Source organism: Erithacus rubecula (assembly GCF_903797595.1).
Source record: "Erithacus rubecula genome assembly, chromosome: 22".
Lineage (NCBI taxonomy): Eukaryota > Metazoa > Chordata > Aves > Passeriformes > Muscicapidae > Erithacus > Erithacus rubecula.
Genome location: NC_136674.1, coordinates 10,938,088 through 10,962,906, shown reverse-complemented (window position 1 = coordinate 10,962,906; position 24,819 = coordinate 10,938,088). Strand labels below are relative to the sequence as shown.

At 47.7% G+C, this 24,819-nt stretch overlaps 1 protein-coding gene across 1 annotated transcript; it reads right to left on the bottom strand.

Annotated features, from left to right (window-relative positions):
• Positions 1-23,618: 23,618 nt before the first annotated feature.
• LOC306811207 (olfactory receptor 14J1-like) lies at positions 23,619-24,073 on the bottom strand (the record flags this gene model as incomplete). Its single annotated transcript, XM_079324683.1, has 2 exons — positions 23,619-23,735; positions 23,981-24,073. Coding segments are annotated over 2 exons (210 nt in total), but the record flags the coding sequence as incomplete, so codon positions are not given.
• Positions 24,074-24,819: the final 746 nt, after the last annotated feature.

Sequence of the window (24,819 nt, the reverse complement as noted above, 5' to 3'; positions counted from 1 at the left end):
AAGGAGAAGAGCACAGAACTAGGAAGAAGGAAATTCAACTTCCCATAGCTTAGCTGCTGCAATACATACTCTTCATGCAGTTTTCTGTGGCAAATAAGACGCTTGTTAATCCGGCTGCCATATGCAGAGATGACATTGGTATGTTCAGTGCAGGGCCAGGAATGCTGTGTGCTGTGCACGCTTTCTCCTAAGCATTACTTTCACTACTGTGCTGTTCGCTCTGCAGGGTTCAAGGAGTGCACAGCACTCTTCCAAGATGCAGGGCAGATCTGTATGGAACAGAGGCTTTAGAAGAAAAATGCACATGCCAGGCGTCTTTTGGCAGTAGCAGAAGCTAGCAGCAGAGTGTACTGAGTGAGCAGTATAGACAATTCACCTCTGGTAGAGAGAAATCGCTGTAAAACACAAAGCGCGAACAAGCGAGAAGCAGAGCAGCAGAGTGTTCTGCGCAGTGTACTGTGTGTCAGTGAGTGACTCCTGCTAAGAAGGAAGATCAACGTGCATGGTACTCGTAGAAGAAGCAGGGCACACAGAGAGGTGCACTTTTCTCCTAAGCCACCTCTAGCACAGCAGTCTGTCTAGCTTCCTGAAAGAGTAGCTTGCACTCTTTCAAGTCTGCAAAGCGAAAGTGCACTTCAAGCTAAAGAGAAAGCAAGCGCACCACACAGCACTTCTCCCTTTCCACTGTACAGGCCAGTGTGTTCTCTGCATTTCAAAGCCTAACAGCAAGATCCTGTTTAGCACAGGAGGCTGCATGTAGAATTTGCATGTAGTAGCAAAGTTAGCTGTGGTTGATCTTCCTTCTTAGCAGGAGTCACTCACTGACACACAGTACACTGCTCACTCAGTACACTCTGCTGCTCTGCTTCTCGCTTGTTCGCGCTTTGTGTTTTACAGCGATTTCTCTCTACCAGAGGTGAATTGTCTATACTGCTCACTCAGTACACTCTGCTGCTAGCTTCTGCTACTGCCAAAACACGCCTGGCATGTGCACTCTTCTTCTAAAGCCTCAGTTCCATACCAGTCTTCTTTCCTTCTGCTAACACTGCCATACACTCTTGGAAGCCTGCAAGGAGAAGAGCACAGAACTAGGAAGAAGGAAATTCAACTTCCCATAGCTTAGCTGCTGCAATACATACTCTTCATGCAGTTTTCTGTGGCAAATAAGACGCTTGTTAATCCGGCTGCCATATGCAGAGATGACATTGGTATGTTCAGTGCAGGGCCAGGAATGCTGTGTGCTGTGCACGCTTTCTCCTAAGCATTACTTTCACTACTGTGCTGTTCGCTCTGCAGGGTTCAAGGAGTGCACAGCACTCTTCCAAGATGCAGGGCAGACCTGTATGGAACAGAGGGTTTAGAAGAAAATGCACATGCCAGGCGTGTTTAGGCAGTAGCAGAAGCTAGCATCACAGTGTACTGAGTGAGCAGTAGAAGACAATTCACCTCTGTAGATAGTAATCTTTGTAAAACACAAAGCGCGAACAAGCTAGAAGCAGAGCAGCAGAGTGTTCTGCGCAGTGTACTGTGTGTCAGTGAGTGACTCCTGCTAAGAAGGAAGATCAACGTGCATGGTACTCCTAGAAGAAGCAGGGCACACAGAGAGGTGCACTTTTCTCTTAAGCCACCTCTAGCACCGCAGTCTGTCTAGCTCCCTGACTGTGTACCTTGCACTCTTTCAAGTCTGCATAGCGAAAGTGTACTTCAAGCTAAGCAGAAAGCAAGCGCACCACACAGCACTTCTCTCTTTCCACTGTACAGGCCAGTGTGTTCTCTGCATTTGAAAGCCGAGCAGTAAGATCCTGTTTAGCACAGGAGGCTGCATGTAGAATTTGCATGTAGTAGCAAAGTTAGCTGTGGTTGATCTTCCTTCTTAGCAGGAGTCACTGGCAAACAGTACACTGCGCAGAGCACTCTGCTGCTCTGCTTCTTCCTTGCTCGCGCTTTGTGTTTTACAGCGATTTCTCTCTAACAGAGGTGAATTGTCTATACTGCTCACTCAGTACACTCTGCTGCTAGCTTCTCCTACTGCCAGAAAACGCCTGGCATTTGCACTTTTCTTCTAAACCTCAGTTCAATACCAGTCTTCTTTCCTTCTGGTAAGACTGCCATACACTTTTGGAACCCTGCAAGGAGAAGAGCACAGAACTAGGAAGAAGGAAATTCATCTTCCCATTGCTTTGCTGCTACAATGCATAATCTTCATGCAGTTTTCTGTGGCAAAGAAGACGCTTGTTAATCCGGCTGCCATATGCAGAGATGACATTGGTATGCTCAGTGCAATGCCAGGAATGCTGTGCGCTGTGCACGCTTTCTCCTAAGCATTACTTTCGCTACTGTGCTGTTCGCTATGCAGGGTTTAAGGAATGCACAGCACTCTTCCAAGGTGCAGGGCAGATTTGTATGGAACAGAGGGTTTAGAAGAAAAATGCACATGCCAGGTGTGTTTTGGCAGTAGCAGAAGCTAGCAGCAGAGTGTACTGAGTGAGCAGTATAGACAATTCACCTCTGTTAGAGAGAAATCACTGTAAAACACAAAGCGCGAACAAGCGAGAAGCAGAGCAGCAGAGTGTTCTGCGCAGTGTACTGTGTGTCAGTGAGTGACTCCTGCTAAGAAGGAAGATCACCGTGCATGGTACTCCTAGAAGAAGCAGGGCACACAGAGAGGTGCACTTTTCTCCTAAGCCACCTCTAGCACAGCAGTCTGTCTAGCTTCCTGAAAGAGTACCTTGCACTCTTTCAAGTCTGCAGAGCGAAAGTGTACTTCAAGCTAAAGAGAAAGCAAGCGCACCACACAGCACTTCTCCCTTTCCACTGTACAGGCCAGTGTGTTCTCTGCATTTCAAAGCCTAACAGCAAGATCCTGTTTAGCACAGGAGGCTGCATGTAGAATTTGCATGTAGTAGCAAAGTTAGCTGTGGTTGATCTTCCTTCTTAGCAGGAGTCACTGACACACAGTACACTGCGCAGAGCACTCTGCTGCTCTGCTTCTCGCTTGTTCGCGCTTTGTGTTTTACAGCGATTTCTCTCTACCAGAGGTGAATTGTCTATACTGCTCACTCAGTACACTCTGCTGCTAGCTTTTGCTACTGCCAGAACACGCCTGGCATTTGCACTTTTCTTCTAAAGCCTCAGTTCAATACCAGTCTTCTTTCTTTCTGGTAAGACTGCCATAAACTTTTGGAAGCCTGCAAGGAGAAGAGCACAGAACTAGGAAGAAGGAAATTCAACTTCCCATAGCTTAGCTGCTGCAGTTCATACTCTTCATGCAGTTTTCTGTGGCAAATAAGACGCTTGTTAATCCGGCTGCCATATGCAGAGATGACATTGGTATGTTCAGTGCAAGGCCAGGAATGCTGTGTGCTGTGCATGCTTTCTCCTAAGCATTACTTTCACTACTGTGCTGTTCGCTATGCAGGGTTCAAGGATTGCACAGCACTCTTCCAAGATGCAGGGCAGATTTGTATGGAACAGAGGCTTTAGAAGAAAAATGCACATGCCAGGCGTGTTTTGGCAGTAGCAGAAGCTAGCAGCAGAGTGTACTGAGTGAGCAGTAGAAGACAATTCACCTCTGTTAGAGAGAAATCGCTGTAAAACACAAAGCGCGAACAAGCAAGAAGCAGAGCAGCAGAGCGTTCTGCGCAGCGTACTGTTTCTCAGTGCCTCCTGCTAAGAAGGAAGATCAACGTGCATGGTACTCCTAGAAGAAGCAGGGCACACAGAGAGGTGCACTTTTCTCCTAAGCCACCTCTAGCACAGCAGTCTGTCTAGCTTCCTGAAAGAGTACCTTGCACTCTTTTAAGACTGTATAGCGAAAGTGTACTTCACGCTTAATAGAAAGCAAGCGCACCACACAGCACTTCTCCCTTTCCACTGTACAGGCCAGTGTGTTCTCTGCATTTCAAAGCCTAACAGCAAGATCCTGTTTAGCACAGGAGGCTGCATGTAGAATTTGCATGTAGTAGCAAAGTTAGCTGAGGTTGATCTTCTTTCTTAGCAGGAGTCACTGAGAAACAGTCCACTGCGCAGAGCACTCTGCTGCTCTGCATCTTCCTTGTTCACGCTTTGTGGTTTTCAGCGATTTCTCTCTACCAGAGGTGAATTGTCTTCTACTGCTCACTCAGTACACTCTGCTGCTAGCTTCTGCTACTGTCAAAACACGCCTGGCATGTGCACTTTTCTGCTAAACCCTCTGTTCCATACAAATCTGCCCTGCATCTTGGAAGAGTGCTGTGCACTCCTTGGATCCTGCATAGCAAACAGCTCAGTAGTTAAAGTAATGCTTTGGAGAAAGCGTGCACAGCACACAGCATTTCTCGTCTTGCCCAGAACATACCAATGCCATCTCTGCATATGGCAGCCAGATAACAAGCGTCCTATTTGCCACAGAAAACTGCATGAAATGAATGCATTGTAGTAGCAAAGCTATGGGATGTTGAATTTCCTTCTTTGTCATTCTGTGCTCTTCTCTCTGCAGGATTCCAAGAGTGTATGGCCGTCTTACTAGTATTAAAGCAGACCTGTATGGAACAAAATGTTTTGAAAGAAAGTGCAAAAATCAGGGGCTCTTTTTTTCTGTACTATTAACCTGACTCCATCTTTATTGTAATGTCAGGGAGAAACCCAGTGTAAGGCAGAAACCATGGACACAAAGTGGGTCCTTTTCCCTTTGAAAAAGGATACACCTTCCCAGTTTCCTAATATCTTTTGGAGGAAGTGTTTGTGTCTCCTTTTTTAACCAGGCTGCCAAATGGTGGCATCCTTAGTCTGGGAGAAATCCTGAAGCATAGGGAAATTGAACAGGCAGAAGCCAAATCTCTCTTCCACGGCCTTGGGCAAAAATCTGGGGAAGTTTTTTCTGTACAATAAATCTGACTCCATCACTTTTGTAATGTCTATTATGAGGCGGCTTTTGGCACTCAAAGGATAAGCATGCTTCTCATTGGTGGCATCTAGAATCTGCAAGAAATCCTGACCCATAGAGAAATTTAACGGGCGGTTTTCCTGTCGCAAGCACATGGCCCTGGACACCAAGTGAGCTATATTTCCCAGTGAAATGAAGGTCTGTTCACCACTTTTGTAATGTCTATTTAAAGGAGGTGTTTGGCACTCAAAGAACAACCAGGCTTCAAAGTGGAGGTATCTTTAGTCTGCACATAGATATTTCTTCTCTGCATCTTGGAGCCTAAGGAAAAGTGTCATGGTTTACAGCAGAAGGCTGCATGACGGATTGATATGTAGCAGCAAAGCTATCAGACGTTGATCTTTCTTTGTTCCAGGAGTCACTGACTAGTAGGGCGCTTCGCAGAGCACTGTAGCGCTCTGAGGCTTCCTTGTTCGCGCTTTGTGTCCTGCAGCGACTTCTCTTTAATGGAGATGAACGGACACCTACTACTCACACGGAACACTCTGCAGCTAGGTCTAGCTACTGCCAAAACATGCCTGGGATGTGGACTTTTCTTCCAAACTTTCTTCTCCATACCATTCTGCCTTCCTTCTTGTAAGAGTGCCATGCACTCTTTCACGTCTGCGTAGCCAATATATAGAAGTGTATTTGAAGCTGAGGAGAAAGCGTGCATACCACACAGCATTTCTCCCTTTCCACTGCACACACCCATGTCTTCTCTGCATGTCGGAGCCTAAGCGTCATGTTTCTCACCAAATGCTGCATGTCAATTATGTGTGTAGTAGCAAAGCTCGGAGATGTTGATCTTCCTTCTTACCACCATTCACTAATAACCGGTACGCTGCTCAGAGCACTCTGGTGCTCTTCTGCTTTCTTGTTCTTGCTTTGTGATCTGCAGCGATTTCCCTCTAATGCAGCTGAACTGGCATCTTCTGCTCACACAGAACACTCTGAAGCTAGGTTTTGCTCCTGCCAAAACACGCCTGGGATGTGGACTTTTCTTCTAAACCTTTTTGTCCATACCATTCTGCTTTCCTTCTTGTAAGAGTGCCAAGCACTCTTTCAACTCTGCATAGCGAACATCACAGCAGTGTAACTAAAGCTAAGGAGAAAGCGTGCACACCACACAGCATTTCTCTCCTTGCACTGAACATACCAATGTTCTCTCCGAAGTTTGTTCACAAGCGGCGTCAGCAGAGGTCGCAATTGCTCCATGAGAAAGCAACTGCCAGCTATTGACCATTTCAAAACATTGTGATGGTCTTCTACCTGCAACTTCAGTGTTGCAAAGTTGTTCAGAACCAAAGGCGTTCTAAACGCACGTGTTCTCCAAAAGGCTTTGAAACGGCCAACGGTTGTCAGTGATTAGTGGTAAGAAGGAAGTCCAATGTCCGATAGCTTTGCTGCTTCAAGGCGTACTCTTCATGAAGCCTTCTTGTGGTAAATATGATGCTTGCTGTTATGCTCCGATATGCAGAGAAGACATTGGTATGTGCAGTGCAAGGGGAGAAAGGCTGTGTGGTGTGCACGCTGTCTCCTTAACTTTCGGCTGACTTCTGTGCATTTTGCTATGGAGAGTTGAAAATGTCCATGGCACTCTTACAGGAAACAGGGCAGACTGATATAGTTCAAAGGGCTTAGAAGGAAACTGTACATCTCAAACATGTTTAGGCAGTAGACAAACCTAGCAGCAGAAATTTCTGTGTAAGCAGGAGACGACACTTCACCTCTATAAGAGAGAAATGGAAGCAGAACACAATGCGAGAACAAGGAAGCCAAGAGTGCTCTGGGCAGTGTACAGGTTGTTAGTGAATGGTGGTAAGAAGGAAGATCAATGTCTGCGAGCTTTGCTACTACACACCCAATTTACATGCAGCGTTCGGTGATAAACATGATGCTTAGTCTCTGAGATGAGGAGAAAACATCGGTGTGTGCAGTGGAAAGGCAGAAATCCTGTGTCGTGTGCCTGTGGTGGCAATTTGAGCATGGGAGAAATCCTGAGAATTAGGGAAATTTAGCAGGCAGAGACTCAGTGTAAGACACAGGGCCCTTGATAAAATCTGAGGATTGATTCTCTGATATATGAAGCCGAATTTAGAACTTTTATAATGTCTATTTGGAGGAAGTGTTTGGCACTCAAAGAACAGCCAGACTTCTCAGTGATGGCATCTTCAGTCAGAAAAAGCAGTTTAACATGGAATTGTACACGGAGAAGCCCAGCCTCAATCCCAGGGCCCTGGACCCAAACCCAGGTTTATTTCTCGGTGAAATGAAGCTCAATCCACCACTTTTGCAATGTCTATTTAAAGGAGGTCTTTGGCACTCAAAGAACAACCAGGCTTCAAAGTGGAGGCATCTTTAGTTTGGGAGAAAAGCATTTCAATAAGGAATTTCAGCAGGGAGAAACCCAGTGTGCGGCACAGGCCATGGACACAAACAGGGGACCTTTTTTCCTTTGAAAAGAAACACACCCTCCCAGCTTCCTAATAATTTTAGAGGAAGTGTTTGTGATTCTACTTGTAATCAGGGTTCTAAGTGGTGGCATCCTTAGTCTGGGAGAAATCCTGAAGCATAGGGAAATTGAACAGGCAGAAGCCCAATCTCTGTTCTGGGGACTTTGGGCAAAAATGAGGGGCTTCTTTCACTGTAAAATAAAGCTGACTCCATCACTTTTGTAATGTCTATTCAGAGGAGGCTTTTGGCACTCAAAGAATAACCCGGCTTCTCACTGGTGGCATCTATCGGTTGGAATCAATCCTGGTCCATAAGGAAATTTAACAGGCAGAGCTAAGTCGCAGGCATAGGGCCCTGGACAAAAAAATGAGGGGCCTGTAATTCTGTACAGTAAAGCTGACTCCATCACTTTTGTAATGTCTATTTAGAGGAGGCTTTTGGCCCTCAAAGAATATCCAGGCTTCTGCGGGATGGCATCTATACTTTGGAATCAATCCTGATCCATGAGGAAATTATTACAGGCAGAATCCCAGACTCAGGCCCAGGTCCCTGAACAAAAATAGAGATTTGTTTCTCTGTACAATAAAGCTCACCTCATCACTTTTGTAATGTCTACTTAGAGGAGGCTTTAGACACAAAGAGTACAACCAGGCTTCCCTCTGGTGGAATCTTTAGTCTGCAAGAATTCCTGACCCATAGAGAAATTTAACCGTCAGAATCCCAGTCTCAGTCTCAGGGAAGTGGACTAAAATAAGGATTTGTTTATGCATAAAATAAAACTCACCTCATCACATTTGTAATGTCTACTTAGAAGAGGCTTTTGGCACTAAGAGTACAACCAGGCTTCTCAGTCGTGGCATCGTTTTGTACAGAAAAAACAGCCCCCCATTTTTGTTTGGGGCACTGGGACTGAGACAGGGCTTCTGACTGTAAAAATTTCAATATGGATCAGGATTGATTCCAACCTATAGATGCCAACACTTAGAAGCCTGGTTATTCTTTGAGTGCCAAAAGCTTCCTCTAAATAGACATTGCAAAAGTGATGGAGTCAGCTTTATTTTACAGAAAAACCAGCCCCTGTTTTTTGCCCAAGTCCCCGGAACAGAGATTTGGCTTCTGCCAGTTCAATTTCTCTGTGCTTCAGGATTTCTCCCAGACTAAGAATGCCACCTCTTCGAAGCCTGGTTACAAGTGGTTACATTTACAGCCTGGTTACATTTCTTCCAAAAGTTAGTAGGAAGCTGGGAGTTTGTGTTTCTTTTCAAAGGGAAAAGGGCCCCTCTTTGTGTCCATGGCCTGTACCTTACACTGGCTTTCTCCCTGCTGAAATTCCATATTGAACTGCTTTTCTCCCAGACTAAAGATGCCTCCACTTTGAAGCCTGGTTGTTCTTTCAGTGCCAAAGACCTCCTTTAAATAGACATTGCAAAAGTGGTGAACAGACCTTCATTTCACTGGGAAATATAGCTCACTTGGTGTCCAGAACCATGTGCCTACAACTGGCTTTCTGCCTATTAAATTTCTATATGGGTCAGGATTTCTTGCAGACTATAGATGCCACCAGTTACAAGCCTCGTGGTTCCTAGAGTGCCAAAAGCCTCCTCTAAATAGACATTCCAAAAGTGGTGGATTGAGCTTTATTTCTCTGAGAAATAAACCTCAGTTTGTGTCCAGGGCGCTAGAACTGGGTATAGGCTTCTCCCTGCTAAAATTCCATAAGGAACTGCTTTTCTCCCAGACTAAAAACACCACCACTTAGAAGCCTGGCTGTGCTTTGAGTGTCAAACACCTCCTCTAACATGAAATTACATAAGTGGTGAATTCGGCTTCATTTCACTGAGAAAACAAACTCAGTTTGTGTCCAGGGTCCTGGGACAGTGACTGGGCTTCTCCCTGCTCGAATTCCATACTGAACTGCTTTTCTCCCAGACTAAAAAGGCCACCACTTAGAAGTCTGGTTATTCTTTGAATGCCAAAGACCTCCTTTAAATAAACATTACAAAAGTGGTGAACTGACCTTCATTTCATTGGGAAATATAGCTCACTTGGTGTCCAGGGCCATGTGCCTGCGACTGGCTTTCTGCCTGTTAAATTTCTCTATGGCTCAGGATTTCTTGCAGACTATAGATGCCACCAGTGAGAAGTCTGCTTATTCTAAAAATGCCAAAAGCCTCCTCTAAATAGACATTACAAAAGTGATGGAGTCAGCTTTATTTTACAGAAAAACCAGCCCCTGTTTTTTGCCCAAGTCCCCGGAACAGAGATTTGGCTTCTGCCTGTTCAATTTCCATATTCTTCAGGATTAAACCCAGACTAAGAATGCCACCTCTTAGAAGCCTGGTTACAAGTGGAGTCACGAACACTTCCTCCAAAAGTTAGTAGGAAACTGGGACGGTGTGTTTCTTTTCAAAAGGAAAAGGGCCCCTCTTTGTGTCCATGGCCTGTGCCTTACACTGGCTTTCTCTCTGCTGAAATTCCATATTGAACTGCTTTTCTCCCAGACTAAAGATGCCTCCACTTTGAAGCCTGGTTGTTCTTTGAGTGCCAAGAGCCTCCTTTAAACAGACATTACAAAAGTGGTGGATTCAGCTTTATTTCTCTGGGAAATAAACCTGTGTTTATGTCCAGGGCACTGGGACTGAGTCTGGGCTTCTCCCTGCTAAAATTTCATATTGTACTGATTTTCTCCCAGACTAAAAATGCCACCACTTAGAATCCTGGCTGCGCTTTGAGTGTCAAACACCTCCTCTAAATTGAAATTACATAAGTGGTGAATTCAGCTTAATTTCACTGAGAAAACAAACTCAGTTTGTGTCCAGGGCCCTGGGACTGAGCCAGGGCTTCTGCCTGTTAAATTTCCATATGGATCAGGATTTCTTGCAGACTAAAGATGCCACCAGTGAGAAGCCTGGTTGTTATTTGAGTGCCAAAAGCCTCCTCAAAATAGACATTACAAAAGCGATGAAGTGAACTTTATTTTACAGAGAAACAAATCCCTATTTTTTGTCCAGGACCCTGGGACTGAGACGGGGCTTCTGCCTGTAAAAATTTCAATATGGATCAGGATTGATTCCAACCTATAGATGCATCCACTTTGAAGCCTGGTTATTCTTTGAGTGCCAAAAGCCTCCTCTAAATAGACATTGCAAAAGTGATGGAGTCAGCTTTATTTTACAGAAAAACCAGCCCCTGTTTTTTGCCCAAGGCCCCGGAACAGAGATTTGGCTTCTGCCTGTTCAATTTCCATATGCATCAGGATTTAACCCAGACTAAGAATGCCACCTCTTAGAAGCCTGGTTACAAGTGGAGTCACAAACACCTCTTCCAAAAGTTAGTAGGAAGTTGGGAGGGTGTGTTTCTTTTCAAAGGGAAAAGAGCCCCTGTTTGTGTCCATGGCCTGTGCCTTACTCTGGCTTTCTCCCTGCTGAAATTCCATATTGAAATGCTTTTCTCCCAGACTAAAGATGCCTCCACTTTGAAGCCTGGTTGTTCTTTGAGTGCCAAACACCTCCTTTAAATAGACACTACAAAAGTTTTGGAATGATCCTCATTTCACTGGGAAATATAGCTCACTTGGTGTCCAGGGCCATGTGTCTGCGACTGGGATTCTGTCGGTTAAATTTCTCTATGGTTCAGGATTTCTTGCAGACTATAGATGCCACCAGAGAAAAGCCTGCTTATTCTTTGTGTGTCAAAGGTCTCCTCTAAATAGACAATATAAAAGTTGTTAATTGAGATTCGTTTCACTGGGAAATAAATCTCTGTTTGTATCCAGGGCCCTCTGCCTGCGACTGGCTTTCTCCCTGTTAAATTTCTATATGGATCGGGATTTCTTGCAGACTAAAGATGCCACTAGTTAGAAGCTTGTTACTTGTTTGAGTGCCAAAGCCTCCTCTAGTTAAACATTACAAAAGTTGTGGATTGAGCTTTATTTCTCTGAGAAATAAACCTCAGTTTGTGTCCAGGGCCCTGGGACTGAGTCTGGGCTTCTCCCTTCTAAAATTCCATATTGAAATGCTTTTCTCCCAGACTAAAAACACCACCACTTAGAAGCCTGGCTGCACTTTGAGTGTCAAACATCTCCTCTAACATGAAATTACATAAGTGGTGAATTCAGCTTCATTTCACAGCGAAATAAAACTCAGTTTTACTACAAAGAAGAAAACACGACAAAACATTCTCTTTGCGTTGTTTCCAATATCATATATTCACTTTGAATACACTTCTGAAATCTGTCTAATGAACCACAGAAGAACTGGAAAACTTAAATTACTCCCAGAGGTCTTTCAAGTTTGAGTGTTTTAAATAAAGTCAGGAGTCTTTTCAACTGAATTCCTGAACTGATGACCTCAAGAAAAAAGAGGCCTCTGGGTTTGTAAAATTCACCATCATCCTTCAAGTGTCTGAGGATCCATGCTCATCAGAGCAAGAATGAACAGAAATGGGCACAGCTCTGTGGCTGGGATGGGCCCTGAGCCTGGAGCAGGAGCAGCTCTGGAGGACCCCAAGGCTGTTGTGCTGGCCTGGGCAGATGGGATGGCAGCAGGGGCTGCAGAGCTCTCAGGAGCTCAGGGAGAGGGGAGCAGGGCACACAGGAAGTCTCCTTTTGCCTTGGCCAAGCACCTTGCCCATGGCTGGGGCTGAGTCTTGTCTGAGCTGCAGCTGCTGCTGTGCCCTTGCCTGGGGCTGAGGCTGTGGGGCCACTGCCCAGAGCCCCCTGCCCTGAGCAGAGCTGTGGGGCCAGAGCCAGCTGGGCTGTGCTGGGGAGAGGCCCTTGGTGCTGCACAGAGCTCAGGGCAGCTGGCACAGCTTGCAGGGAGCTGGGCTGGCCTGAGAGAGCCTGCCAGAGAATGCAGCAGTGTCCATCTCAGCCTGGCTGAGCGTGTGGGGGCAGGACTCAGCCCAGGCCTTGTGGGGCAAGGCCAGTGCCTGGGGAAGGCATTGGAAACAGGCAAGTGGCCCAGAGAGGAGACTGCTCTGTGCCCTTGGTGGCATGCACAGAGCAGGGAGGGGGCCCAGGACATTTGTCAGTGCCAGCCTCTGTCCTCAGCCGTTGCCAGCACTGGCTGCTCAGCCCAGTTTTGCCCTGGGCTGAGTTTGGCTATGGCCCAGCTCCATCCTCCTGGGGGTCTCAGGGCTTGTTCCTGGCCATGGCCAGCCCTGCCCGGTCTCTCTGCTGGCCCAGAGCCCGGCAGAGCCTGGAGCAGGGCTGTCAGTGCAGCCCACAGGTGCACGGGCTGTGCAGGAGCTGGCAGAGGCTGCCCAGCTGGGAGGCCATGGGGCATAGAGCCCCAGGGCTGCTGTGGGCACCACAGCACAGGGGCCGTTCCCACCCGCAATGCTCCTGTCCTGGGCTGGGCCTGTACAGGGGCTGAGCCACCATGGCTGGGGCAGGGGGCAGAAAGGGGCCAAGGAGCTGCTGCCAGGGCTGACTGCAAGGCCAGGCTCACACAAGGAATTGCTGTGCATTGCCTGTGCTTTGCAGGGCTGGCTGTGGCAAGGGCAGAGCTCAGCTGGCCTTGGTGGCTTCAGGAAATGTCAAGAGCTCAAAGAGCCTCCATGCCTGTGCTGGATATCAAGGCTCGGGAGGGAAATACAGCGCTGCTCAGGATGGGGAAGGGATTGAATTCTAGTAGACTCAGATGTGAGGCTTGGGAAGGCAAGATGAGAAAAGAAGCATCACAAACCTCAAAGTGAGGGATGTTACCAGTTGAAAAACCATCTCCCCTGAGGAGCACGCACAATGCTCGTTCTTCAAAACCTGCTGGCCCATGGAACTGCACAATACCCATTGTGTGAGAAGGAGAAATGGAAAGTAGCCAGCTCCCCTTGTGCCTATTTTTACAATTCACAGGGCAGTCAGGTGTGTCTCTGGCATCACTAAACACCAGTGACTACTAAAGAGACCCTGAGGACAGAAGAACACATCTGTGAAATTATTATCATACATATATTTATTCTGTGACAATCACTGAATATGTAAAATACAGTCTGTAAGCAGTAACTTTCCCATACTCAGCATGCACACCTTTGGGAGGAGCTATTCCCCCTTGTGCCTCTGGATGAATAAAGAATTCTGCTTCTTACACTCCCTTGTTATTAAGCAGTTTCTTCTTTTTTTACCAATTTTGAATAGCAATGTCACAACGGCCACTTGGTTCTATCATGCCCCATTGTGTCACAATGGTCAGCTTGGTTCCATGAGGACCCCAAAGTGACACAATGGCCCCTTCATTCCACGAGACCTTTTAGTGTCATAATGATCACCTTGTCTCTGCTGTGTCACAATTGGACTTCTGGTTGCATGAGACCACAAAGTGTCACAATAGATCGGTTTTTCCATAAGATTTCATATTGTCATGATATTCTTATCAGTTCAGTCAGGCCCCACAGTGTCCTAGTGGTGGCACTGCAGCTTTAATATGGCCCTTGGTTCCATGAGGCCCTGCAGTGCCATACTGGCACTTGGCTGTACAAAACCCCACAGTGCCACAATGATCCACTTGTTTCAGGAGGCCCTGCAGTGTCATAATAGCTCCTTGGTTACTTGAGGCCCCCCAGTGTCACAATGGACACTTGGTTCCATGTGTGACAAGGGTTCCTTGATTCCATGAGCCCTTGCAGTGCCACAATGCTCTGCTTATTCCATGAGGCCACTGGTTCTATGGGGTCTTAGAGTGTCACATTGGCCCCTTGGTTTTGCAGTATCACAAAGGATACTCTGACAATGGTGGTAATGAAGAGACAGGGTCTTCACGATATACCATGAAGCCATTTATTGATCCACAAAGTAAAGTTTATATACTTTTTTACCTATTACTAAAAATAGCGCACTAATCATATTAACATTAGTAAATTATATAACTAAATAACATTGTTCAATCTGTGCCTTGTTTAAGCTAACCAGGTACATGCCCCGTACCAGGCACTTTCTTATCTATCACATTCCTTTTTCAAAATCCCACTTACTCTTGCCAAGGCTTATGGTCTACTATGGCTAACACATCCATGTCAGCTGTGACAAGCTGAGCAGTTTTCACAGTCCTGCTCTCTAGTTGTATTCCCACACACTCGGTTCCATGAGGCCCCTTAGTGGCACAATGGATTCCATGGTTCCATGAGGCCCCTCAGTGTAACAATGGTCTCATTGGCTCTGCAGTGTTGAAATGGTTACTTTGTGCCGTGGGATCCCACAGTGCCACAGTGGCCCCTTGATTCCATGAGGTCCCACGGTGTAACAATGGTCTCCTTGGTCCCAAGGGGATCTGCAGTGTCACCATGGACATTTGGTTTTGTGAGATACCACGTATCACAATGCTTTCCTTGTTTTCCCAGTGTCATAATGCCCTCCTTGTTTCCATGGGTCTCTGTTGTGTCAGAATGGCCCCTTGTTTCCATGGGGCACCCCAGTGTCAGAGGGTTCTCTATGGTTCCACAGTGTTACAATGGACCCTTGGTTCCATGGGACTCACAATGTCAGAAAGGGTCTGCTTGGTTCCATGAGGCCCTGCAGATTCAACAAGAACTCAAAGTGTCATCATGGCCTCCAGGATTCCACGAGGTCCGAGTGTCACAATGGAGTCCTTGGTTCAATGGTGCCACAAAGTGACACAATCATTCCTTGGCCCGACCAGACCCCATAGTGTCACAATGGTTCCTTGCTTCCATTGTAGGCTCACAATGGACTCCTTGGTGTCATGGGGCCACAAAGTGCCACTGTAGTCTCCATGATTCCATGAGACCCTGCAGTATTATGATGGCCCATTGGTTCCATTGAGCCCCACAGTGTCACCATGGTTTCATGAGGCCCTGCTGTATCACAATGGACCCTCGGCTCCATGATGCCCCTTAGTGTCACAATGGTCCCTTGGTTCTGCAGTGTAAGAATGCCCCTTTGGTTCCTTGGAGCTCACAGTGTCACTCTTGAGCCCTTGGTTCCATGAAGCCCTGCAGTGCCACAATGGTCCTTTGGTTCCACAGGGACTCAAAGTATCATCATGGTCTCCATGGTTCCATGAGGCCCTGCTGTGCCACAATGGCCTCCTTGATTCCATGATGCCCTGTAGTGTAACAAAGATCCAGTGAGACTCTCTAACACTACCTGAACAGAGCTTGTGGTCAAGTGGGGGTCGGTCTCTTCTCCCAGGCAACTACTGACAGAATGTGAGGAGACAGTCTGAAGATGAGCCAGGGGTAGTTTAAATTTTGACATCAGGAAAAAATTCTTCAATGAAAGAGTGACTGGGCTCTGGAATCTTCTGCCCAGGGAAGTGGTAAGGTCACTTCCTCCGGAGGAATTTGAAAAAACAGACTGGACTTGGCACTCAGAGTCATGGTTAAGTTGATCAGGTAATGTTAGGTCATAGGTAGGACTTCATGATCTCAAAGGCCTTTTCCAACCTTGTTCATTCTGTGATTCTGTTTCATAATAGTCTCCATTGTTCCATTAAGCCCTGCAATGTCACAATGGACCTTTGGTTCTATGAGGCCTTTCTCTGTCACAATGGACTTTCAGTCCCATGAGGTTTCTCAGTGCCACAATGGTCTCCTTGGATCTGAAGTATCACAAGGGACCATAGGTTCGATGTAACTCCACTCTGTCAAAAAGTATTTTGGTTCCATGAGTTCCCACACTGTCAAAAGGCTCCTTTGTTCCTTGAGGTTCCATAGTTTCACAGTTGACTCCTTGGTTCTGTGAGGCCCCGCTGTCACCAAATTTCCAAATATCACAATAAAACTCCTTAATACTAAATTGGTGCTTAAGAAAGCATCATTTTTTTAGGCCTCAGGTCCAAGGTGGGATAACTACTAGCCTTACGTGGACACGTACTTCTACAAGTGTGTTGCTTATATTCAGTAGCTACATGTGTATTAAAATTTAAGTATTCCATGAAATCCACCCCAAATGCCCAGGTTCAGTCCTTTTTCTATCACTGCTCCCTCGAGTCAGATGTCTTCTTCTTGTCTTCCAAATATCCTTGCTGGGAAAGCACCCCCGGCATGCATCGTCCCTGTGCTAAATGTGCACATGTAAAACTCAAATTAAATATTTTGGTATCAAGGCCAAGGCTTTGTGAGCCCAGGCAGAGGCAGGCAGGATGCAGAGCTGTCAGCAAAGGAAGGGGCCAGCGAGGTGGGACAGCCAGGGGGTGACAACAGCCTGCAGGGACAGAGGCGCAGGGCATGGACACCATAGGACAGCCTGGGATGCAGAGGGCACAGGGATGGGCAGCAGCTGAAAGGCCCTGACAGAGCCTACTCCTGCAGCACTTTGGCCGTGGCTGCTGGCCCTGGGCCTGAGGCCAGCAGGGGACAAGTGAATCTTGCTGTGCTGGGGCCTCATTAGAAACATAAATATCTCTGATGACAGTGTTTTATTTGTTAATAAATCCTTAAAACACCTTGCAATTATAGGTTTTTTGACTTCTAAGCCTTGCTGTGATCATCTGTATGACAAACTTCTCCTTTCTGTCTGTATAGAAAATAAAAAAATCACACCTCCTAAAGAATCTCAGAAATCCTGCCTCTCTGCTTCATCTGGAAAAAGAAAAAATCCCCACATAAAAAGTAACATAAAAACAATAAACCCACACTTAAAAAATATATCATCAAATCACTAAACCCACACTTTAAAATATTATGTAAAAATAATATAACCACACCTGGGGACACTTTCTCAGTCATGTCCCTCAGTAGGACCCATTAGAACTTCAGGAAACTTTGGACTTTGAATCTGACTTTGAACTCTTGAGAGGTTTCTTTTCATCCTTAACCCTATTTTTTCCTACCTGCCATCATTGTAATAATTTTCTGCTCTAATTCAACCCTTGGGAAACATTCTCCTTCATGATTATCAGTGAGACTCACTAAAAGGAAGAGAAACTTTGGAGTTTGAATCTGACTTTGACTTCTTGAGAGATTTCTTCAACTCCCTGTCAGGGGCTGATGTATAGGGACTCAGTCCCTACCCGTGAGAGGGTCATTAAAGTGCTTGTGCTCTGTCTGTGCTGCTGAGGTGGGCCGAGCTCCTGGAACAGGGGCAGCTCCTGGCAGAGAGACAGCCAATATTTCCAAAATATTATTTGGAGCTCCTTGGCAGCACCAAATGCACCATGGGGCTCATTGGGACCAAGCATGTCCTGACAAACCATGACTCTTGATTTCCCTCTGATCCAATGCAGTTCATCAGGAAGGTTTTCACCACTAGTTATGGAGAAATTATTCAATGAGCTTCTAAGATGTACTCATTCCTATTTCCAAGGGTGTATTTTATTAATGTTCTCTTTAGAGCAAATATGATTGCAATGTTCTCTGGTTGATATTGATCCAGGGTCTCCAGTCAGGAGATCTGCTCTGCTGAGACAAGCTGTGCCTTGAGGTCTGACTCAGTGTGGACAACATTGTTCCACATTCTCTAGTCCTATCCTGTCTGTCCTCACTCACCTGGGACCTGCTTTGCTTGGAGATCTGGCTGCACTCAGACAAACATGGGTTTTCCTGGGGTTTTTTTAAAGCAAACTAAAACTCCTAAGTTTTCCCATTGAAAACAGATACCTTCCTCAAGTGTGTGCCAGACCAAGGTGCCACCAGGAGGGTTCCCCTTCCCCAAGGCACAGCACTGCAAGGAATATGGTTCCCTGAGACCTTGCAGTGTCACAAAGGTCCCTTGGTTCCATGAGGTTCCGGACTGTCACAATGAAGATTTGGGTCTATGGGGCCCCACGGTGTCACAATGCTCTTTTTGGTTCCATGAGGCCTTGATCTGTCACAATAGACCCTTGCTTCCATGAGGTTCTGTACTCAACAATGGCCTCTGGAGTTCCAAAGTGTCGCAACACACCCTTGGTTCCATGAGGTTCCTGCAGCAGGACTTACCCTATGGCACAGCAGAGCTCATCTCTTCTGTCCATCAGCTGGGGTCATAACTCAGGGCATCTTCCCCCTCTCAGGAATTGCTGAGATAACCCAGGCCAGACATTTGTCCTGTCCTGAGTTCTCTCTGGTTCCAGGGAGGTGGAATTCCCAGCTGACCATGAATATCTTGCCTTGAGAGCAGACTGATATGAGACAAGCCTTGAAGTTCTGAGTGACACACTTCACTTTACAAAGTAGAAAAGCTACACAAAACTTTAACCAAGCAGAATTCTTCTGCATAGTCCCTGCAAATGGGTAGGGGTTCTCCCCCAAGTCTGAATACATCTTGGTGATTGCTATTCTAGAAGCTGAGTGAAAGGGCTCCATGTACACTCCCTCATCAATTCAGTGGTAAGTTACATTGACTCCTGATCTCTGCTATTTCTTCACAAGTTGTAATATAGGTAACTTAATTGTGCACCTTTGTAGGATCATATTTACAGAAAAATGGTCATATACTAAATGAACCAGCCTAATCTTCCAAACAAGGTCATATCTGTGGGTAAAAAAGCTGATGTAGTAAGAAGAAAGAAGAAGCAGAAAGCTGCTGACAAACAAAGGGGTGTCAACTTGAGTAAAATGATGCTTATAGTATCAACCAATTAGATGAAGAAAAAAGGCACTTGCTTGCCTAGTGGACAATACAGAGCTACTAATTAAAAGATGTATGGACAAAATGGAGCAACCAATAAAATAATGCTTGACTGTGTAATCAAAGATAAAAAGTAAATATAAACAATGTTCAGAAGCACAATAAGTGACTTTTGTTGATTCACATTGAATCGTGCAGAATCCTTTGTCTTTTCTCAACAGGTATGGTCAGTGGGTGTGGTCATTATGTTGCTCATTGGGGTGGTCAGTGGGAAGTGGTCAGCGGGTGTGTGCTCAGCACAAGTGATCTGTGAGTGTGGTCAGTGGGTATGGTCACTAGCTGTGGTCAGTGAGTGTGGTCAGTGAATGTGGTCCACTGGGTAGTCAAGTGGCAGTGGTCTCTTGGGTGGTCAGGGGTTGTGGTTAGTCGGTAGGGGCAGTGGGGATGTGGTCAGTTGGGTGGGCAGTGGGTGTGGTTGGAAGGGTATGGTCAGTTTGGGATCATTTAGGTGTGACCAGTTGGTGTGGTCAGTGGATGTGGACTGTGGGTATAATCAGTGGATGTGGTCAGTTGATTGGTCATTAGGGTGTGGTTGGTAGGTGTGGTCAGTGACAGGTGGCCACTTGATGCAGCTAGCAGCTGCACCAGTTTTTGTGGTAAATTGGAGAATTTGGTGAGGTGTGGTCAGTGGGTGTGGGTAGTGGGTGCAGTCAGTGGGGATGCAGTCAGTTTGTTCACTTGGGTGTCATCAGTGGGTCTTGTCTGTGAAGGTGGTCAGTGGGAAGTAGTCAGTGGTTGTAGTCAGTGAATGTGGTTAGTTGGGTTTTCATTGGGGTATGGTCAGTGGGTGTGGTCGGTGGGTGTGGTCAGTAAAGGTATGATCAGCTGGGGATCACTGGGGTATGGTCAGTTGCTGCGGCCAGCAGGAGTGCTCAGTGGAGTGGCCAGTTGGCACACTCAGTGGGTGTGGTTACTGGATGTGGTTACTGGGTGTGGGTAGTGGGTGCCATCAGTTGTGTGGTCTGTGGGGGCAATCAGTGGCAGTGGTCATTGGGTGTGAGCAGTGGGTAGGGTCAGTGAGAGGTGGTCACTTGGTATGGTCAGTGGGTGTGGTCTCTGGGTGCAGTCAGTGTGATCAGTGGCGTGCAGTCACTTGTTGTCAGCAATGGGTGTGGTCAGTGGGAGTGTGGTCAGTTGGGTGGTCATTGGGGCATGGTGGGTGGGTGTGGTCAGTGGGAATGATCAGTGGAGGTCTGGTCCCTTGGGGGGTCATTGGGGTGTGGTAAGTGGAGAGGCCAGTTGGTGTGGTTACTGGGGGTGGTCAGTGCCATGTGGTCAGTCGATGTGGTGAGTGCGTGCAGTCAGAAGGTATGGCCATTGGGGTGATCAGTGGGTGTGGTCAGTGGGGGGGTAGTCAGTTTGCTGTGATCAATGGAGGATGGTCATTAGGGTTGGTCAGTGGCTTTGCTCAGTGAGTGTGTGTAGTGCCTAACAGCTGGCCTGAAGGCCTTGCAGTTATAATTAATCCCAACTGCAATTTTATAACTGAAATGTAAGTAATTATAGAACTGCCTTAATTATCTAGCTTGGTCAGTCTGGGCCACTAGGGAGCAGGTGTGGGCCGTTGGGGACATAGGCAGCAAGTGGCCAGTTAGCCTGGTGGAAATTTAGCCAATCAGAGCCGAACATGAGGACATCAAAAGCAAAATAAGAACAGCCCTCAAAAAAAGTTGATTATTGCCAAAACAGAGTGTTGTGTCACTGCTTCCATCTCAACTGCAATGGACACCCAGCACTTTTACACAGCACAATGATTAAATTTGATGCATGCTCATTCCATTTCCTGCGATAGGAGTGGTTCTACAAATTACTTCTCAGAGGTCATTAATATCATGACCACGTGTGACACAGTACTCTGGTGGCTGCACCAAGGAAGGCTCCGAGTCATCCTGGGGGGCTGTTCCAATGAAGACCACCAGTTTTCCTTACTCTCCCTTTCCACCTTTCTTTCTGAAGCAGTCCTTTGCTGGCTGCTTCAGCATTTTCTGCTAACAATAGCTTTGGTTTCTCTTCTATTGAAAAGGCTAAGGTGCATCCTGCTTCTTAGATTTGTGATAAATATTTGCTAACTCTTAATACCTAACTCAAGGTTACCTGAGTTCAAATTTTATCAAATCCTTTCACAGGCTCTGCTGGGCTCTGGGCCAGCAGAGAGGCTGGGCAGGGCTGGCCATGGCCAGGAACAGGCCCTGAGACCCCCAGGAGGATGGAGCTGGGCCACAGCCAAACTCAGCCCAGGGCAAACCTGAGCTGAGCAGCCAGTGCTGGTAATGGCTGGGGACAGAGGCTGGCACTGACAAATGTCCTGGGCCCCCTCCCTGCTCTGTGCATGCCACCAAGGGCACAGAGCAGTCTCCTCTCTGGGCCACTTGCCTGTTTCCAATGCCTTCCCCAGGCACTGGCCTTGCCCCACAAGGCCTGGGCTGAGTCCTGCCCCCACACGCTCAGCCAGGCTGAGATGGACACTGCTGCATTCTCTGGCAGGCTCTCTCAGGCCAGCCCAGCTCCCTGCAAGCTGTGCCAGCTGCCCTGAGCTCTGTGCAGCACCAAGGGCCTCTCCCCAGCACAGCCCAGCTGGCTCTGGCCCCACAGCTCTGCTCAGGGCAGGGGGCTCTGGGCAGTGGCCCCACGGCCTCAGCCTCAGGCAAGGGCACGGCAGCAGCTGCAGCTCAGACAGGACTCAGCCCCAGCCATGGGCAAGGTGCTTGGCCAAGGCAAAAGGAGGCTTCCTGTGTGCCTTGCTCCCCTCTCCCTGAGCTCCTGAGAGCTCTGCAGCCCCTGCTGCCATCCCATCTGCCCAGGCCAGCACAACAGCCCTGGCCTTGTGGCCCTCCAGGGCTGCTCCTGCTCCAGGCCCAGGGTCCATCCCAGAGCTGGGGCAGCCACAGAGCTGTGCCCATTTCTGTACATTCCTGCTCTGATGAGGATGTATCCTCAGACACTTGCAGGATGATGGTGAATTTTATAACCCCAGAGGCCTCCTTTTTCTTGAGCTTCTCAGTTCATTAATTCAATGACAAAAGCTCATAAACATTTGTTCAAAACACCCAAACAAGAAAAATCTTAGGGAATAACCTAGTTTTCCAGTTCTTCTGTGGTTAATTAGATAGATTTCAGAAGTCTTTCTAATGTGAATATACTATAATGAAAACCACACAGGGAAAACTATTATTTCTTGGGTTTTTTTCCATTTTATAGATTGATATCAGCAATGTTCAATTGATATTGACTCCCAGCACCTTCTAATGCAGTCTCAATAGGTATGAAAAATAAGATCCTTTATAATTGGCAATCAATCTGACTTTGTCCCCACCTTTCCCCACCATTTCCATCATCCAGCCCCTGGACTACTATGGATCAGGAATGCTGTGGCTAGCAGGACCAGGGCAGTGATTCTTCCCTTGTGCTCGGCACTGGTAACACAGCACCTTGAGTGAGCAACAGCTTCAGTGATACAGGAAATCCATAGCTCATGCAATCAAACTTTCTGGCTGACTGCAGAGGCCATGACAAACCTGGGTGGTTTCCCTCCCATCCCCAGCCCTTGACGGCCCCAGGGACTGATGGCATTTGTGCTCACTCACCTCCATCTCCCCTCAGCAGCACCAAGTGGGTGCTGACACCTGCTCTGTGCAATGCAAACAGGGGCTCCTGAGCCAGTGCCGCCGTGTCTGTGCCTGAAAGGATGCAGCACCTGTGTGAGCTGGGAGAGAGGCCAGGGCTACAGAGGGGGGATGTTGTTGGCAGGTGCATGAGGACGCTCTGGGATGCTGCCCTGGGGTGTCCAGAGCAGTGGGGACGGATCAGCCCCTGCTCTGCTGCTCCTTGCCAGGGTCTCCCCCTTTCAGGGACCTTGCAGAGCACCAGCCATGCTGTTTGCCCCCAGCCTGCCCAGGGCCAGCCTTTGGGCTGCTCACGGGGTTTTCTCTGCTCAGCATTGGCCTGGCCACGTGTTCTGGAGACAACCTGGCCAAGGAGCCTGGAGCCCCCAGGCCCTGGCCTGAGGCATCAGTGCTGCCCCAGCAGTGCCCATGGCCTGTCCCTGCTGCAGCCCTGGCACTGCCACCCCCAGGGCTGTGCCCGGCCCCAAGAGCACTCAGGCTTTGCAGCAACACGAGGGGCAGGAGGGCAGTGGGGCAGTGGCACAGGAGCAGCACTGGCAACACCAAATGCTGCTGCTGCTGGGCACAGCATTGATTTGCCTCCATCTCTGCACATAGACATTGCTGCTGCATCTCCAGAGAAGGGAACAAAATGGGCATCTCTGGAGAAAAGTTTGCTACAACATCCTTTAGTTTGTTTAAAGCCACCCAAAGCACAGCCCCTCATTGAAACAGTGAGTATGCATTGTAAACATGGAGAGAGACAAAATGAGAACAGGTACAAATAATGACATTTCTTTGGTGATAATATGAAAAATGTAAAGCAAAGGAAAAGACCTCTGAAATGAGACCAACATGAAATATCAAAGATGACTTTTATTATAAGTGATTTGCAAAAATTGGCCAGAAGTTTAATGCTCCTGAAACCATCCAGTCAACAATCGCCACACTGCAGCCTTGAGCTCCCGGTTCCTCAGGCTATAGATGAGGGGATTCAGGGCTGGAGGCACCAGCAAGTACAGAACTGACAGTGCCAGATCCAAAGATGGGGAGGAGACAGAGGGGGGGGCTTCAGGAAGGTAAACATTACAGTGCTGAAGAACAGGGAGACCATGGCCTGGTGAGGGAGGCAGGTGGAAAAGGCTTTGTGCCGTCCCTGCTCAGAGGGGATCCTCAGCACAGCCCTGAAGATCTGCACATAGGAGAAAACAATGAACACAAAACAGCCAAATGCTAAAAGGCCACTAATAGCAAGGAGCCCAGGTTCCTGAGGTTGGAGTGTGAGCAGGAGAGCTTGAGGATGTGTGGGATTTCACCGAAAAACTGGCCCAGGGCATTGCCATGGCACAAGGGCAGGGAAAATATATTGGCCATGTCCATGAGAGCATTGAGAAAGCCACTGGCCCAGGCAGCTGCTGCCATGTGGGCACAAGCTCTGCTGCCCAGGAGGGTCCTGTAGTGCAGGGGTTTGCAGATGGACACGTAGCGGTCATAACTCATGACGGTGAGAAGGGCAAGCTCTGACCCAAGGAAGAAGACAAGCATAAACAGCTGTGCAGAACATCCTGAGTAGGAGATGGTCCTGGTGTCCCAGAGGGAATTGTGCATGGCTTTGGGGACAGTGGTGCAGATGCAGCCCAGGTCAGTGAGGGCCAGGTTGAGCAGGAAGAAGAACATGGGGGTATGCAGGTGGTGGCCGCAAGCTACAGTGCTGATGATGAGGCCATTGGCCAGGAGGGCAGCCAGGGAGATGCCCAGGAAGAGGCAGAAGTGCAGGAGCTGCATCTGCCACACGTCTGCCAGTGCCAGCAGGAGGAAGTGGCTGATGGAGCTGCATTTGGACATTTGCTGTCTCTGGCCAAGGGGATCTGTTCATGGATAAAGGACAGTGACAAGTCAGCAGAGGCTACTTTTAGCCAAGCCTGGCCCTGTAGACTGTCCTGCTGTGACTCACCTACCCTTGTTGCTGTTCTGGGGAAACCTTCACCAGCTCTCTCACTGAGCTCCAGTTGTGCCATCTCAGTGTGCCAGGAGCAGCCAGGCCTGTGCATGGGGATTCTCAAGGAGTCATCCCTGCCCTGCTGCTCTGGGTTTGTGGCTGTGTGGCAGAAGGACAAGGCTGGATATTCAGGATTTTTCAGTGGAATAACTCCTAATGCTGAAAGGCTTGAAAGCTTCTGCACTCCCAAATCTAAAGGACGGCAGAAGTTGGTTTTAGGATTTGTTTTCCTACCCACATATCATTCCTGGTTCTCTGAGGACAGAAATCCCAGCATTTCTGCTGCACTCAG